General features: G+C 46.0%; 1 protein-coding gene and 2 long non-coding RNA genes across 7 annotated transcripts in view; 2 read left to right on the top strand and 1 right to left on the bottom strand.

The window, feature by feature from the left end:
• DESI2 (desumoylating isopeptidase 2) overlaps nucleotides 1-7,621 on the bottom strand; it is a 46,925-nt gene extending 39,304 nt beyond the window's left edge. The window contains exon 1 of one of the 5 annotated variants that reach the window (XM_025430592.3): nucleotides 7,321-7,621. In XM_025430592.3, the coding sequence (XP_025286377.1) occupies nucleotides 7,321-7,362 (42 nt within the window). In that variant the 5' untranslated portion in view covers nucleotides 7,363-7,621. Of the gene's footprint in view, nucleotides 1-6,536; nucleotides 6,696-7,320 lie in introns of those variants that run through there. The other 4 variants (XM_025430593.3, XM_025430590.3, XM_025430594.3 and 1 more) reach the window with 4 other exon arrangements.
• Nucleotides 48-1,933, top strand: LOC112648760 (uncharacterized). The gene is made up of 3 exons (XR_003129285.3): nucleotides 48-188; nucleotides 814-1,165; nucleotides 1,536-1,933. It is a non-coding gene; the product is annotated as an uncharacterized LOC112648760 (long non-coding RNA).
• A 594-nt stretch (nucleotides 7,622-8,215) lies between the features above and the next one.
• The window catches only part of LOC112648761 (uncharacterized), a 54,046-nt gene continuing 45,849 nt past the window's right edge, over nucleotides 8,216-16,412 (top strand). Inside the window, exon 1 of the long non-coding RNA XR_004817032.2 lies at nucleotides 8,216-9,120. This is a non-coding gene — a long non-coding RNA (uncharacterized LOC112648761). The remainder of the gene's footprint in view (nucleotides 9,121-16,412) is intronic.

Below are 16,412 nucleotides of genomic sequence, written 5' to 3'. Positions count from 1 at the left end.
TTTTTATAGTTTACAATTATTTATTTTGGCAGTCTCCCCTTTACATTCTATTAACCAACTGGGTGACACGTGCACAATGCTGCCACTTTGGAATTTCAGTAATCTTGTAGAAAATCGGTCAACAAACAGAAGTAAAGTATATATCCTGTTTTAAGAAAAAAATCTATTTAATGGAGTCACCTAAAATAGTAAGCTCTCATTGATATCTAGCAGTATTTAATTTACAAGTTTTATTAAATTTGATTTCATTAACTTTATAAAAAATGTGACTTTGGGGCTGATACACAATATATCACTGCAGTCTGAAGGGCCCGTAGTCACCAACATGCTTGCACTTTTAACACCTGAGTATGAGCCACTCAGGCAAAAGGTTTCCACACAGTATTTTTTTTTTAAGTTTTATTTACTTATTAAGTAATCTCTACACCCCATGTGGGGCCTGAACTCATGACCCTGAGATCAAATAGTTAGTTGTGTGCTCCCTGGCTGAAAGAGCCAGGCTCCCCTCCATGCTTTATTTTTTGAATACTTTAAATTGTCCACTTTAAGTTACTGAATACATATTTATTCCATGCCAAGTCAAGGGACTCTAAAAGGTATTTCTGGGTTTACAAAATACCTTTCATAGATAGTGTGATAGAAAAAATGATTCCATCAGGTGTCTACACCCTAGTTTCCAGAACTTGTGAATCAGTCACTGAATCATGGCAAAAGGGTCTCTGCTGATGTAATTTAAGATAGAGACAATCTGAGATAGGGAGATTACCCTGGCATATCCTCATGTGTCCCCTTTAATTATATGAACTATAAAAGCAGACAGTGCTCTCTGGATGGAGGTAGAAGAGATGCAGCAGAAGGCAAGGTCAGAGACATCTGAGGTGGGAGGAGGACTCTAGGCACTGCGGCTCGTTTGAAGACCAAGGATGCGAATAAGGACTGCAAGAGGCTTTTATTAAGCAGCTGAGACGGGGCTTCCGGCTGACAGCCAGCAAGGAATGGGACCGCAGCCCTACCACTACAAGCGACTGAATTCTGGTAACAATCTGGATGAGCCTGGTGCCAGGTGTGCCCCAGAGCCTAGGCTGATTGACACCCTGATTTCACCCTTGTGAGACCGGAGCAGAGGAGCTGGCCCGGCCCACCCCAACTTGCGACCTCTAGAGTGGTGAGATACTAAATCTGCATGGTTTTAAACTGCTTAGTTTTTGGCATTTTGTTATCACAGCAATAGGAAACAAATACAGAGATTGAATTCTTTTATCAACGGAAAAAAAAAGAGAAAGATTCTGTTACAGGTGATATAGGAGGGTAGGCTTATGACTGCCCCCCCCCCTTTTTTTTTTTCCAGTTAGACTCATGGACTTAACTGATTCTATGTCAAGTAGTGACGCAGTGCTGGCCTAAGTAGCAAACTTGGTACAAGGAAATTAACACTAGTTCCCATTAGCTGGTTAATCTACGTTATGATTCTGGCAATGTTTTCAGAAAGATTATCCTCCAAGGAGTGACAACTTGTTCTTGGTTTGTCCTCATAGTTGTGAAATGACTGTCACAGCATCAAACACAGTGTCCTCATCCAGCAGCATGTGAAGGAAGACAAAGGTGAGCACGGCCTCTCAAGGAGTGATGTAGATCCAACCTCACAAAATAAACAGATTAAGAACATTTCCTCGGTTTAGTCCCATAGTGTTTGAACAAATAAAAAAAATGGTGTCAAAGAATATTTGATATTTTTTCCTGTCACCTTCCCATGATCTTTGATCATCCTGTTACAATAACCAAAGCAAAAGCCCAGTAATACACTAAGTAAAAGTAGGAGAATAAATACAGAAACAGATATCGGGCACAAAGAGGAGGGACATCCGAAGACCTTTGTATGCTATTTTCGAGTACTGGCACCATTCCTAATAAAACTGCCTACCTTAAAATCCCATTCATTTGGTAAATATTTATAGAACATGTTCTCACGGCAGGTGCTGTTTTAGACACTACTATCAAGGAAACTGGTCTAGTGGGATGCCCGGAATCATAATACACACATTGTAAGGTACATAGAAAGTATAACTAGGGCACTAAAGTTCACTCAAGTCTGACGATGAGGATGGACTAAACTACAGGCAGGAGGAGGGAGCCGATCAATGGTGGGACAGGACATTCCACATAAGACTAGCATGGGTAAAGATACCGAGGCATGAGCTACCACAGCACAGCCTGTTTACGCAACTAAACAACTCCAGTGTGTGAACACAAAATGCGTGTGCTGGGGTGGGAAGCAGTGGGGGATCGGTAGGAGTTGGACCTCTGATAGGTAGGGGTCATATCACAAAGGTTATTAGCCTCTATCCCACAGGTGAACGATAAGAAGAGGAATGGCACAATTGTTCACATGTCAGACTACTTTGGTAACAGAAGAGGAAATGGATTAAAATGAAGTTAAGAGCAGAGACTGACAATCGGAAAAGGACAAACATTTTATGGTCTCATTCATTTGGGGAATATAAAAATTAGTGAAAGGGAATAAAGGGAAAGGAGAGAAAATGAGTGAAAATATCAGAGAGGGTGACAAAACATGAGAGACACCTAACTTTGGGAAATGAACAAGGAGTAGTGGAAGGGGAAGTGGGTGGGGGGTTGGGGTGACTGGGTGATGGGCACTGAGGGGGGCACTTGGTGGGATGAGCACTGGGAGTTATGCTATATGTTGGCAAACTGAATTAAAAAAAAAAAAAAAAGCAGAGACTGAAACCAGAAGAAGGCTACTATATTACACAGAGATAATGAGGACCTGAACTTGAGAAGCAACAGTGGAAATGAGCATAAGGTACCCAACGTAAAGAATGCTCAGAAGGTAAAATACGTGACATGCACCACAGGTCCCAGCTAACTGCCATCTTCAGCTCCCTGCCCTGACTTCCTTGCCAGAGCTCGCCACGCAGGCCAGAAAAGCCAGCCAGCACCTGCACGCCTCCCCCCCCCCCCCCCCAGTCACAGGTGAATCCATTCCCGACAATTCCTTGGGAGAGGAGGGTGGCCCTGGGAAAGCCTCTTCTATGGAAAGGAGAGGTGCGTATAGAAAAAGGTCCTATTCAGTTCGGTCTTCCTTCCCCTCCTGCTGGATGAAGATCCTGTGTCTGGTGCCGGGACGGTTGTTTTACAACTCTGAGGGGACAGACCAGAACAAAAGCCAACATGGTGGGGACAGCGAGTGGCCAGATAGAAAGTCTCGGTTCCCAAAGCCCCAGCTGAGCTGCTGAACTAACCCAGGGATTGTTTATCTCTGGACTCAAGTATCCTTCCAGCTGAAGTTACTGAGTGACAAGTTATTACTTTCAAAATCAACCCAACTACAAGAGATAGGGCCTGGTGACTGGACGCTGAGGGTTTGTAATAAAGAAGAATCAATAGTTTTACTCCCAGTGTTCTGGCTTGGGAAACGAAGCAGAAAGTTATCAAGACAACATTATGACACAAGAGTAGTGGTGGTGGTGGTGAATACGGGGGGTGTGAGGTGGAGTAAATGGGGAGGTCGGGGCCGGGGAGACAAGGGAAGTGGAAGAAGTCTGTTTCTGGACGTGCTGATTCAGAGATATTATGGAACCATTTGGGTGAAGCGTCTATTTAGAGGGGTCTGGAACTCATTTAAAAATAAGTCTGAGTAGGGGCGCCTGGGTGGCTTAGGTGGTTAAGCATCTGCTTTCAGCTCAGGTCATGATCTCGGGGTCCTGGGATCGATCCCTGCGGCGGGTTCCCTGCTCGGTGGAGAGTCTGCTTCTCCTTCTGCCTCTGCCTACTGCTCCACCTGCTTGTGTGTGAGCACACGTGCTCTCCTCAAATAAATCAATAAAATCTTTTTTTTTTTTTTTTTAAGTCTGAAGTAGATGTAGATGTGTGTGGGAAATCAGGTCCTCTCACACGCTCCTAGAGAAGTCAGATGGAGGCGGGATGGTTAAAAGTATGGACACAAACTTCCTTATTTGAAGAGTCATAGAAAGTGTTTTTTCTTTTCTTCCTATTAAGGCTCCGAAGATGTACAGATACTATCTGAAAATAGGAAGAAAGCTGTTTATTGAATGAATCTGTAAATATTATCATGCTACTGCATATTTTTATTTTCTAAAAATCCATTGCTAGCCAAGATAATCTGAAAAATTGCAAAATCTGGGTCTATGGTAAATGAAGCCCTTGTGCCAGAGCGCCTATACCAGACTCCTAGCAACTGCAGCGAAGCCGAGTCACCTGCTTTCCTATCCCCACCAGTAAACCAGGAATATGTGAATAATCTCATTCCAAGACCCAGAAAATAACCCAGGACATGTTTTATTGGAGGTAGATTACCCCAAAGTACAAAGAGGAACATAATCACTGAGAAAGCAGCAAGCAATAATTTAGCAGTACTTTGTAAGATTAAGTAGCCTTTTAAGGATTATCCCATCCCCCCATGAGAAGAAGTTAATACAGGTGACCCTGATACGATTTCTCTTTCATGTGTGGCAGTTATGGAAGAACAGAAACCATCAGTGATTCCCAATCTAGGGAATAGGAAAAACACAGAGCTGGAGCAGGTGATAGCCTCCCAGACAGAGATACAAGGATACATGACAAGGGGTCCCTATAAATAGTGATTATAAATGCAAATCAAAGGTTGACTTTGATGTTTGCAAAGTCTGGATTGGACAGACAGCTAGATAGGGTCTGTACAGACAACAGCGATCCCCATCAAAGGCATCAATGATGCATGGGCAGGAGCATTAGAGAAAGAAAGAATCTGCCCTTGACATCAGGTAAAACTGTTTTAAAACCAATACAACTTGAGAAAACGGAGTATAAAAGATGCAAAGTTGTACCTCAACACGTGGGTCTTAATTTAAAAACGTAACTCTGATTACCCTGCTATCATGAAAACCTGAGCTGGTCCCTCTGGTTCAGAGACCTGCCCCCCATCAGCCCATGTCCCAGCCCCAAACTAATGAAGTTCTAATCAAACTTTCCGTCTGTCTCTTTTGTGCATCCCATACTCTAGTTATGGACCAGATGGTGTTTCCCAGTCCCACCTCTGCTCTCCCCCTGCCCCTGCCACACTCCTCATGCAGACTGTTCTCTGCCTGTAGTGGGCCCTGAACCTCTCAGCAATCCCTGTTCCTACAACCACATGTGGTCTCCTCCTCTAAGTCCAGTTCTGAGATTCCATTATCCAAATCATGCTACTTTGTTTCGAATTGTTACTACGGTTGTAACTTCCCCTATGATATTCCAAATTCCTCAAAGAAGAAAGAATAATTCATTCATTTTTGTGACATCTACAAGGTCATAATGAAATAATTGCAGGTTGCAGGATTAGTGACATAGAACAGCCACAGCCTGAAAGCCCTCAAAAGAACATGCAAGGGCAAGTTTATTAGAAGTCTAATAATTCAACTATTTACCATTCCGATAAGACATTCATAAGCTCCTTCTCCTCCTATTGCTAGCAAAAAGCCATATATAAGAAATAAATACAGGAATTATTCAGTAGAGGAGATAATCAGACTGCAGTCTAGAAATTCTAGATCCTATTTTTAGTTATCTGGGCAGGTTTAATTTACCCTTTTCTCTACCTGCCTCCTCTGTAAGTACCTACTTTACAAAAGTGGTGTAAGGAATAAGATCTTTATTAACAAGTTAATGTTTTTAACATCTTTCAGGACACTCCTCCCTTTGAAATACACTGCTTTAAATATCAGCTCTAGCCTTTCCTACAGTTACACAATTAGCAATGATTGTTGTGATTCATTGAGTACCTAAAGTGTAAGGAAGCCCATTATACGCCAAAGAATGCATTTGCAGTTTTATTATAAAAGCAAAACTTCTCCCTACCTCCACTCTCAGATTCTTTTTAGTTTCTGACCCTCTGGCCATTGCATAACCCTAACTCATAAAAGACCTTAATGATCCTGAAGAAAAGGCATACTGTGCTCTCAAAAGCAGAATATATTCTGTGAGATGTTTTGTAATAGTCTTCACGAATAAACAAGAAACCCAAATGCAGATCACTAAGGTGGGTGGGTGGCAATGAAACCGTAAAAGGGCAATAAAACGTCTTGAACAATAAAGGTATCCAGTACCATAAAAAGTTGAAAACCAGAGAATGATTCCTAACCTAGTGACACAGGCCAAAGACCTTCCCAAGTGCCCTTTTTTCTAGGCTGTCCAGTTGTACTCTTCTCTAATTTTTTTTTTTTCTGCCATGTTTCACTGTTTTTCCAGTATGCTAATCCATCTCCTTCTACCTCCAGCCCCCTACACTAACTGAGACCTCCCTTCAAGTCCCCCGGGGCAGTCTCTATCCCATCCTGACATAATTCCCAGATTAGGGCACGGGAGTTTCTTCCGACCCAAGAGGTCACGCTGTAAATCTAGAAACGTATACACAACGCAAAGGGAGTACGTTTAGATCTGTGAGTGAGGACCAGGACTCCTGACATCTAGCATTTCGGCTCTTCTGCATCTTTAAGCCCAACAGAAATGAGGAGGACTTCTTCATCTGCCAATCCACTTACAGGAGACTTCGCACATGGAAGGCAGAGGCAAAGACGCATCAACCGAAAGCGAACGAACCCAAGAAGCTCGCATCCTCGCCGCAACCATGATCCTCCACCGGGGACCTTCAACGGCAGCTAAAAGGCAAACCGACCCCCGGACCGGATTCCGAGGGCTTGCTGTGCTCCAAAGTTAGACGACCTCGTCATAAACAAGTTCTCCCCTTCCCTCTCCTGCGGTCACGTCGGGTACCTGTTGCGTCCCCTGCAAAGGGCGCTGCGAGGCCGGCAGGGGAGCCCCGCCGGGGCAGCCACGGAACTCAACCCGGCGTGCTCCGCGGCGGCCTCGAAGGCAAGGGGCTGTCGGCTTCCATCCTCCGTGGACGCGGCCCCGACACGGGCCCCGACAGCCGCGACTTTCGGGACTGGGGAGTTCCTGACGACTCGGGCGGGAAGAGGCGCGCGGCGGGGAGGACCGGCGGCGCGGGGGCGGGAGCCGGCGGGCCGCCCCGCGACGGACGCTGCGCCCCAGGACGCCCCCGCCCGGCCGCCGAGGCGCCGGGCCCGGCCGCGGCTCCGGGCGGCGCAGGGGGCCCCGCCGCCCCTACAGCCGCTGCGAGCCCCGGCCCGAGCCCGCGGGCGCCCCGACGTGCGCGGATTCCCACAGCCTCCTCCTCCCCTCCCCCACCCCAGAGCCGAGGGGCGGCGGGGACGCGCGGCGGGAGGCGCGGGGGCCCGGGTCGGGGTCGGGGTGGGGGTCGCGGTCGCGCCGGGGTCCGAGCCCCGCGGCCTGGGCCGCACTCACCATGTCGTACACGTTGAGCACCACTAGCTGGTTAGCCCCCATCCTCCTCCCCGCGGCCGCCGCCTCGTCCTCCAGCCGCTCCGTCTCCGCGGGGCCGAGGCCGCTCCCACCCCCGCGGCCACTTCAGGGAGCCAGAGCCGGGCACTACGCGCACAGCCCGGCCCGCGGCAGCCGGCGCGGGAGCATCGGGGAGCCGGGCCGCTCCCGGGCGCCGCCGACAGGACCCTCTGCGCCGACGGGGCCGGACCGCTGGCGGGCCCGCTCCGGCTCAGGCGCCTCCCCTCGGCAGCGGACACGTGGGGAAAGGCGGGGCCTGAGCGGGGGCGGGGGGCGGGCGCCAGGCGCCCCGGGGGCGGGGCCGGCCCGGCGCCGGGGCTGAGCCCGCCTGCGCTCTGGCTCCGAGCGGCAGCACCTCGGGACCTAAAATGGCGCCTCTCCGCGCTGGAGGAGCGGGGGGTGCCAGAAAGACTACCGTTCCCGGCATGCAGCGAGGAGACTCCGGCTGGCCGTTCCAAGCGCGGAGGCCGAGGCTCGACGACTACGGCTCCCAGCATGCAGCGCGGGCCCCGCTCCTTACCGTCCCAGGCCTCCTCCCGAGCCTACAGCTCCCGGCATGCAGTGCCTGGGGTCCGCGCCGGTCCTGTGCGGTCCGCCCTTGGCTGCAGGTGAAGTCCTCTACCTTCAACCTTTCCTTTTCTTCCGTGCTGCTGCTGTTAGTTTCTGTCGCGTTGAGCCCTTTGAAGGCGGCGGAATGGAATGTGGCAAAAGACCATAGCGACGACTCTGTTTTCCACACCCTCCTTGCCTTTTTTTTTTAAATTTTTTTATTTTTTTGCACGTGGAGGGGTGAGGAAATAGAGGAAGGCAGGTTGCTGGGGAGGGGAGGGGAGGGCCGGGCCACGACATGCGTCCAGTTAGTGCTCAATACGAAATCATACATTTTATGGAACTATCTTGCTGACATGGGAAGAGAGTGCAGTAGTCACAGGTTAGCATAAACAGGGACACAAGTAGTTGCTTTTCTGTTTATTCAATAAATATTTGTTGTGTACCCGCCATATGCCTGCTAGTGGTGTAGGCCCTGGGGAATACCGTAATCAGAAGGAGGAAGGACAAATATGGGTGGTACGTGCTTTGCAGAGAATCAGAATAGGGTAAAGTGGTTGACAATCTTAGATTGGCTGCAGCTGGAGGGTCTTGGTGACAATTGAGACTGGAATGGCAAATATCTGGACAAATATCCCATCAAAATGGAAGAACAAAGCTAACATTCAGGCAATTAGGAAGCTATTCCACAGCGTGTGCCAAAAGGTGGCTTGGATGCTGGGAGTACTGGGGAACGCTGAGAAAATTCTGTTTGTAATATTTTGAAACTGGAGCCTATGGGAACTTGCTAATGAGTTGGGTGTTGAGTTTGTGAGGGAGAAAGTATTCAAGGATAATTTCTAGCTGTTTTGGCTTAGGAGATTCTGTAGGTGGTAGTGCCATTTATAAGATGTGAAACTTGGGAAGAACAGTTGGGAAAAGGGAAATCAAGAAGTATGGTCTGGTCATGTTCAGTTTCAAATGCCTTGTAGACATCCCTGATGTCAGGGAGGCACTGGCATAAACAGGTCATTATCAATAGACTCTTAAGCCTTGGGGCTGATTGGATGACCTATCAGAGAATGTGTAGCTAAAGAAAGGGGCGGAAGGTAAAGCTCTAGGATTCTTCCTTTAGAGGTCAAGTAGAGGAGGAAAAGGAGCCACAGAGGCAGGAGAACATGCAACGCAGGAGCCCCACGACTATCAGATTCAACAGTAAGGAGGTTACTGATAATCTTGACATGAGCAGCCTTAGGAGAAGTGGGATCCAAAGAATATCTGGAATGGTTTGATGAGTGAACGCAAGGTGAAGAAATGGGGGCCATTGGCAATTTGAGATAATAGTGGCATAGGGCTGTGTGGTCAACGGAGGCCATTTGAAAGATGAGAGATCCCAAGGTAGAGTTGTATGCAAAGAGATAGAAATTGATGATTTAGGAGATGGGGGAGATTTCTAAAGGCAAGGTGAGAAGAAGAAGCAATCGAGTGCACAAGTGGCAGGGTTGACCTTGAGTACAAGGGATGCTTCATCCATAGCGACAGCATATGAGGCCGATGCAGATACATAGTGGTGGCATAGAATATATAGAAGACAAATGAACACGGGTTAGAAATTTGGGGGTGAGGGGATGAAGATATTCTCTTCTGATTTGCTTTTTCTCAAAAAATAGGAGGCAGAATGATCATTGGAGAGTCAGAGGGGGAACATGAAGGATGTAGAGAATTTGAAGAAAGAGAGAAGTATAGAATAGGGAAAAAACAAATATACTAGGGAAATAGGATTCACTTGCCAGTGTTGAGTGACAGTAGGTCTGTGTGCATGATTGTTATTTGACTGTCATCAGACATGTTGTGGACAAATTTCTAAAATTAGTTTTTGGTGTATCCTGCTGCTTTGCTTCCTTTTCCTTACCCACTGTGTCCTTCCTCTCCATCTTCCTCAGTTGAACAAACTAGAGCAGAAAAGGCACTATCCATTAGCACTTCGTTTAGTTTTGGCTGTGCTACTGAGGGCTCCCACCTCTGGCTCACTTCACCTTTGAGCCTGCATCCTCACTTTGGCCTTTGTGATCTCATCGGCTCTCAGCTGCCACTATCACATGCATGCTGAAAAGTCTAATGCCCTCATCCCCAAACTCCTTGTTTCTCCTGAGCACTAGGCCAGTATAACCTGCAGACTATAGGACTTCTCCAGAAGAGGTATTAGTTCCCTATTGCTGTTACAAAGGACCACCAGCTACGTGGTTTAAAACAATATAACACAAATTTCTTATCTTACAGTCCTAGAGGTTAGAAGTCCAAAATGGGTCTCCCTGGGCTAAAATCAAGGACTGTGTTCCTTCTGGAGGCTCTAAGGGGAGCACCTGCTTCCTTTCTCAGCTCCTAGAGGCTGCTCTCATTCCTTGGCTCATGGCCACATTGCCCTAATATCTTTCCATCATCGTATCTTCTCTTGACTCTCCTGTCTTCCCCTTTTCACTTAGAAGGACTCTGGTAATTATATTGGTCCACCTGAATAATGCAGGATAATGTCATCTCAAGATCCTTAATTGATCACATCTGCAAAGTATTTTCCAATGGAAGGTAGTTTATTTGCAGGTTCTGGAGAATTTGATGAGGAGAGCTGTTATTCTGCCTACACACAGGATGTTCCATGGTCACTTTGAATTCGTTAGATACAAAAAAGAATTCACTGTGAGATGATGAGATGAGTTGTATTGCTCATATGATTTAGGTATTGATCCACCAAAAACAAATTATCCATTCATTGAACAAGTATTAAATGAGTGCCTTCTATGTGTCAGCCACTGTGTATCACTTGTACATTGTGATAAAACAGACATGACTGCTGCCCTCATGAAGCTAACAAACCAGTGGAAGACATAAAAAAAATGGATATATTTATTAATTTATCATTTAAATTGAAGGAGACAGGCAGTAGTAGAGCATAACAGGGAGACTTATTTGGGGTAGTTGTCAGAAGCTACACCAGTAATAATAAAGAAAATATAAACAGAACTTAATAGAAACGAGGGAAATGTAATATAAATATTAACAAAGAAAATTTAATGTAAGGAACATTTCATATAAAATTTAATATAAATGTAAATTGAGTATTGGAGGCCTAAAAAAGACAAACAGGGATCACTAAGTTGTTAGAGAAGTAGTAGGCACCAGAAGCAGCTGTCATCGCCAGGCCTTGGGGAACAATAACAGTTGGGATTTAAAGACTTTTAGAGCTTGGAGGAGACTCCTGTTGAGCTGGAATCGAAAACTCTGAAGAGGGCAGTTTGGTGAGCTGGACTAGTGTCTCTAAAGGGATGATGCTGGTCCTGGAAGGTTTTTAGAAGTTTGAGTTAGACATATGTGGAATTTAGGAAACAAAACAGGATCATAGCAGAAGAGAGGAAAACATAAAATGAAAAAATCAGAGAGGGAGACAAACCATGAGAGACTCTTAATCATAGGAAACAAACTGAGGGTCTCTGGAGGGGAGGAGGGTGGGTGACAGGGTCACTGGGTGATGGGCACTGAGGAGAGCACATGATGTCAGAAGCACTGGGTGTTATATGCAACTGATGAATCACCACTACCTCTGAAAACAATAAAACATTATATGTTAATTAACTGAATTTAAATTAAAAATAAGAGAAATTTCCTTAGGGAATCCTTTCTCCTGTTAACTCTTTCTGAATAATCAATTCTCTTTTCAGAAAATAAAGGTGTCTCAAAAAAAAAAAAAAAAAAAAAAGCTGGAGTCAGAAATCAAACAGTGCTACTAAAGCCTGTTGCCCTGCTGCCCTGCCCGGGTGAATAAAAATGGCTAAGATCACACAGACAGGAAAGGTGGAGACAGGAAGCCCTTCTTCCTCCTGCCTGTGCCTGCCAGTTACAGGAGTGAGCTTGGAAACGGAGCCTCCAGCACCTGGTACTAGAGAAACCAACTGGGCAGCAGAGTCCCAGCCTCTGCAAGTAGAAAGGCAGATTTGAAACAGATAGGAGCCTCGATACAAGCTCCCATAAATGCTTAGGCAACCTAGAGGGAGACCTAAGTTTCCAAAGCGTTATAGAGGAAGATAAATTTTAAGTTTCTTGCTTCGTGAACTGTGTTGTAGAGAGGAACCAAGTCCAATTGTGCCTTATTTATTGTTGTGTACTGAGTTACCCCCAAACATAGCAGCTTAAAACAGCTTACAGTTTCTGGGTCAGGAGTCTGAGAGCATCTGATTGATGTTTAGGTGAATGTTGCTGGCTCAGTCTTTCCTGGAGTTTCAGTCATTTGAAGGCTGGACCAGGGCTGGAGGCTCCATTTCCAAACTCACTCATGTAGCTGAATCGGGAGGCTTTGGTTCATCACCAAATGGGCCTTTCTAGGGTCACTGCTGGTGGCTGCTTCTCTCAGAGGGATCCAGAGTGGGAAGGTGGCAAGGAAACTGCAGTGTCTTGTAACTGAAGCTTGGAAGTGACCGACTGTCACACAAACCAACTCTGGAGCAACGTGGGAGGAGGACTGCCCAGGGTGTCAATGCTAGGAGGCAAGGATCACTGGGGGGCCATCCTGACTGCTTGCAGCTGGTTAAGTCGTCCAGGGTTAAAAGGTGCAAAGGTAAGACTCTATAGTTCATCTTGAAACAGTTCATTTTCCATTTTGGACTTGCAAACTGAGGAGGAAAAACCACTGAAAAATTCAGAAGATAATTGCATTTTTTGTCTTACATGTCTTTTGTAATGAAGTGGCTTCTTAAGCCTTTGATGATTGTACCAGCTTATGGATGTGACAGGGAAAGTGACTGATATTCGATCAATCTTGCATAGTGGTCATTGAAGTAGCTGCTAAGGTAGGTGCTGCTGCTCTATATCTGGAGTGGATGATCATTTTTTGCAACATTTAATTGTTCCTGGCTAGGGGGTAAGAGTTCAATGTAACTCAGCTGTCAATGCTGTGCTTCCCATGTTTCCAGAATTATTCCATTTTGGTGCTAAATAGAAATCCTTCTTGAAATTTGGGCAGTCAGCTGCCCTAGTGGCTGTTTCATTCTTTATTACAATAGGACCTGGGCCCCACAACAGCATGTGACCAGACCAGACATGGACTTGGCTTGCCAAGGAACTTGGCTTGGTTACCTGTATGAGGGTGTATCCTTAGGAATTCTGTAAGATGGGCAGATAATGGAATATTGTTTTCCATGTGAACATGAACGGTTTTATTTATTTATTTATTTATTTATTTATTTATTTATTTATTTATTTTTAAGATTTTATTTATTCATGAGAGACACATAGAGGCAGAGACATAGGCAGAGGGAGAAGCAGGCTGCCTGCGGGGAACTCCTGTGGGACTCCATCCCGGGACTCCAGGATCATGACCTGAGCCGAAGGCGGACACTCAAAAACTGAACCACCCAAGTGTCCCTAATGTAAACTGCTTCTGACCTTTTCTCATGGGACAGAAAAGAATGCATTTGCCAGATCGATTATCACATTCCAGATACCTGAGCTCCAATGAACCTGCCCTAGCATGGATACCACATCTGGCACACCAGCCCAGCTGTAACTGGTGCTACTTGGACCTCTTGGTGCCTGTGAGCTACTATGACACTTCGAGGTCCTCAAATGTAAAGGGAGTTTATGACACTTTGGGTCTCTGAGTATCAACATCAACTCAGACCTCTGTCTAATAGTCCTCAAAATGTTTAGCTGTTCCCCTTTCACCAGTATGGTCACCTGAGTAAGTGGCCATGGGTCTGGGGAAATTGTCATGGTATAGACTTGCCACAGTGTGGCAATGTCCTTCTTCCCTAGGGAACTGTTGGATTCTGGGTCTGGTAACCTACTCAGGTCTGAGGACTGGAGCAAGGGACTGCGTTACTTTTTTTAGGACAATTGCCCTTAGCCACTTCCTCCATTTTTTCCCCTATTAATAGATGTAATCAACAGCCTTGTTGGCTATTTTGCAATTTTGCCACTAATGCCAGCATATTCTATTGGCTATCTTCAAATTCCCTGCAGGTCAAATCCCTGTGACCCCTCCTTGCCTGTCATTATGGTTATTGTGGTCTTCTGGCTTCTTGAAGTGAAGTGCCATCACCCTCTCTTGCTTTGAAGCCTCATCCTCCTCAGGAGTGTTAATATACTTGGTCTATGACTGCCTCACCTGCCCTCATCCCTGGCTGCAGTGGCCTCCACCATTGGGCATTTCAGTGATGCTGGTGGTCTTCTCATTGTCCTTGATGAATAGTGTGCCATCTGGGCCTCATGTAGTGCATCCGTTCTAGCCCATCACCTCCCTGAGCCTTTTTATTCCAACACCAGGACACTCAGGCTTTTCTACTGGCTGAGAGTTGGCTGGCATTTTTTCCAGGTTTCTAAGAGACTGCAGTAAGTTTGCCCCATCCCTTAGGGTCCTTGCTAGGGTGTTAGTTAAATCCCATATCCTGAGAAAGTGACTCCAAGTCAACAAAAACTTGCTTATCCAGTTTTAAAGAACCCTTGGAATCCAATCTCAGGTGTACTCCCCTGGGTCTGCAGATAAATGCAGGTTCATTTTTTTTCCTTCTTCCCTCCCTTATCAGGCCCAGCGTGTCACCAGCTGGGTAATGCTGGGATTTAACCTGTGACAGCAGGTGGGGGCACATGTTCTCTTGTGAAGGGGTGGCTTCTGTAGCATCCTCCAGCTCAGCAAAAGTGGTAGCTCCTACTAGAGACAGATGGGCAATGTCTGCATGCCCAGAGGGTGGGCATGGGGACAATAGGTGTGGAGAGGTGGCATATTCAGAGGCATCCATCCAGATGACCCTGTCCCAGTTCCCAGGGTCCTGGGTTTGTCCTGCCAGCACCTTGACCTTTGCATAACAAAGCTGCCTTCATTGAGGAGTCAAACATCTCTAGGGCCCTGTGATTGAAGTTCCTCAGTCATGTCTGTCTTTCTGTTACTGGTGACGATGATCTCTTTATATAAGCTACCACTGAGGCACTGTGGTTCTAACTGCTGAGGCTCTCTCTAACCTTCTGCAGGTTGTCAAGTGATAACAAGTGTTGGCGAGGATGTGGAGAAAAGGGAGCCCTTGTGCGCTGTTGGTGGAAATGCAAATTTGTTCAGCCGCTATGGAAAATAGTATGGAGGTTTCTCAAAAAATTAAAAATAAAACTGCCCTATTATCCAGCAATTCCATTCTGGTCCTGAGTCTATAGCCAAAGGAAATGAAAGCAGGATTTTGAAGAAATATATGCATTCCCATGTTTATTGAAACATGATGGAGATCCCTGTTGGCTCAGTGGTTTAGTGCCTGTCTTCGGCCCAGGGTGTGATCAAGTCCCATATTGGGCTCCCTGCATGGAGCCTGCTTCTCCCTCTGCCTGTGTCTCTGCCTCTCTCTCTCTCTCTCTCTGTGTATCTCGTGAATAAATAAATAAAATCTTAAAAAAAAACATGATTTATAATAGCCAAGATATAGAAACAACTTAAGTGTCAAGGGATGAATGGATACAAAAGATGTGATATACATATATGTACAATGGAATATAATTCAGCCACAAGAAAGGAGATCCTGCTATTTGCAACAACATGGATAGAGTCTGAGGGCATTATGCTAAATGAAATAAGCCAGACAGAGAGACGAATGCTGCATGATTTCACTTATGTGTGGAATCCTAAAAAGCCAAACTCATAAAACCAGGTAGGATGGGGGTTCCCAGAGGCAGAGGGCTGGGAGAATTGGGCAGGTGCTGTTTAAGGGTACAAACTTGGAACTAGTACATAAGCCCTGGAGGGCTACTGCACAGCATAGTGATTATAGTCAACAATACCATATCATAAATTTCACAGTTGCTGAGAGATTAGATCTTAATTGTTGCCATCACAAAAAGTGAGATGATTATTATGTGACATGATAGAGGTTAGCTAATGCCACAATGGTGATCATATTGTAACACATAAATTTAGCAAATCAGCACATTGTACATCTTAAACTTATACAATTACACAATGTTATATGTCAATTATATATCAATTTTAAAAATACATAATTTAAGGCACCTGGGTGGCTCAGTTGGCTAAGCATCTGCCTTCAGCTCAGGTCAGGATCCCAAGGTCCTGGGATCAAGCCCCACATGGGGCTCCCACACAGCAGGGAGTCTGCTTCTCCCACTCCCTCTGCCCCTTCCCCTCACCCCCTGCTTGTTCTCTTGCTCTCTCTCTCAAATCTTTAAAATACATACATATTAAAATACATACATATGTATATGTATGTATTTTATATATATTATATATATATATACAACTTAGCTGTAACCCACAGACTTTGCTGTCTTTGTCAGCCAATGTTTTTCAAACACTTGCTCCATTGCACCTGCTAGCACTCCCCTCCACCAGGACATTTACCCAGGTCACTACCAATGAAAAACTTTAGAAACTGAACCACCAGCTTGAGCCAGAAACTATTGGGGCCCCTCATATTCTCCAGAATGGTGCTGTCTCTGCCTGCTGGATGCTGGATGCTGGATGCTGG

This window comes from Canis lupus, chromosome 7, assembly GCF_003254725.2.
Source record: "Canis lupus dingo isolate Sandy chromosome 7, ASM325472v2, whole genome shotgun sequence".
Taxonomy (NCBI): Eukaryota; Metazoa; Chordata; class Mammalia; order Carnivora; family Canidae; genus Canis; species Canis lupus.
This window is presented reverse-complemented; position numbering and strand designations above follow the sequence as displayed.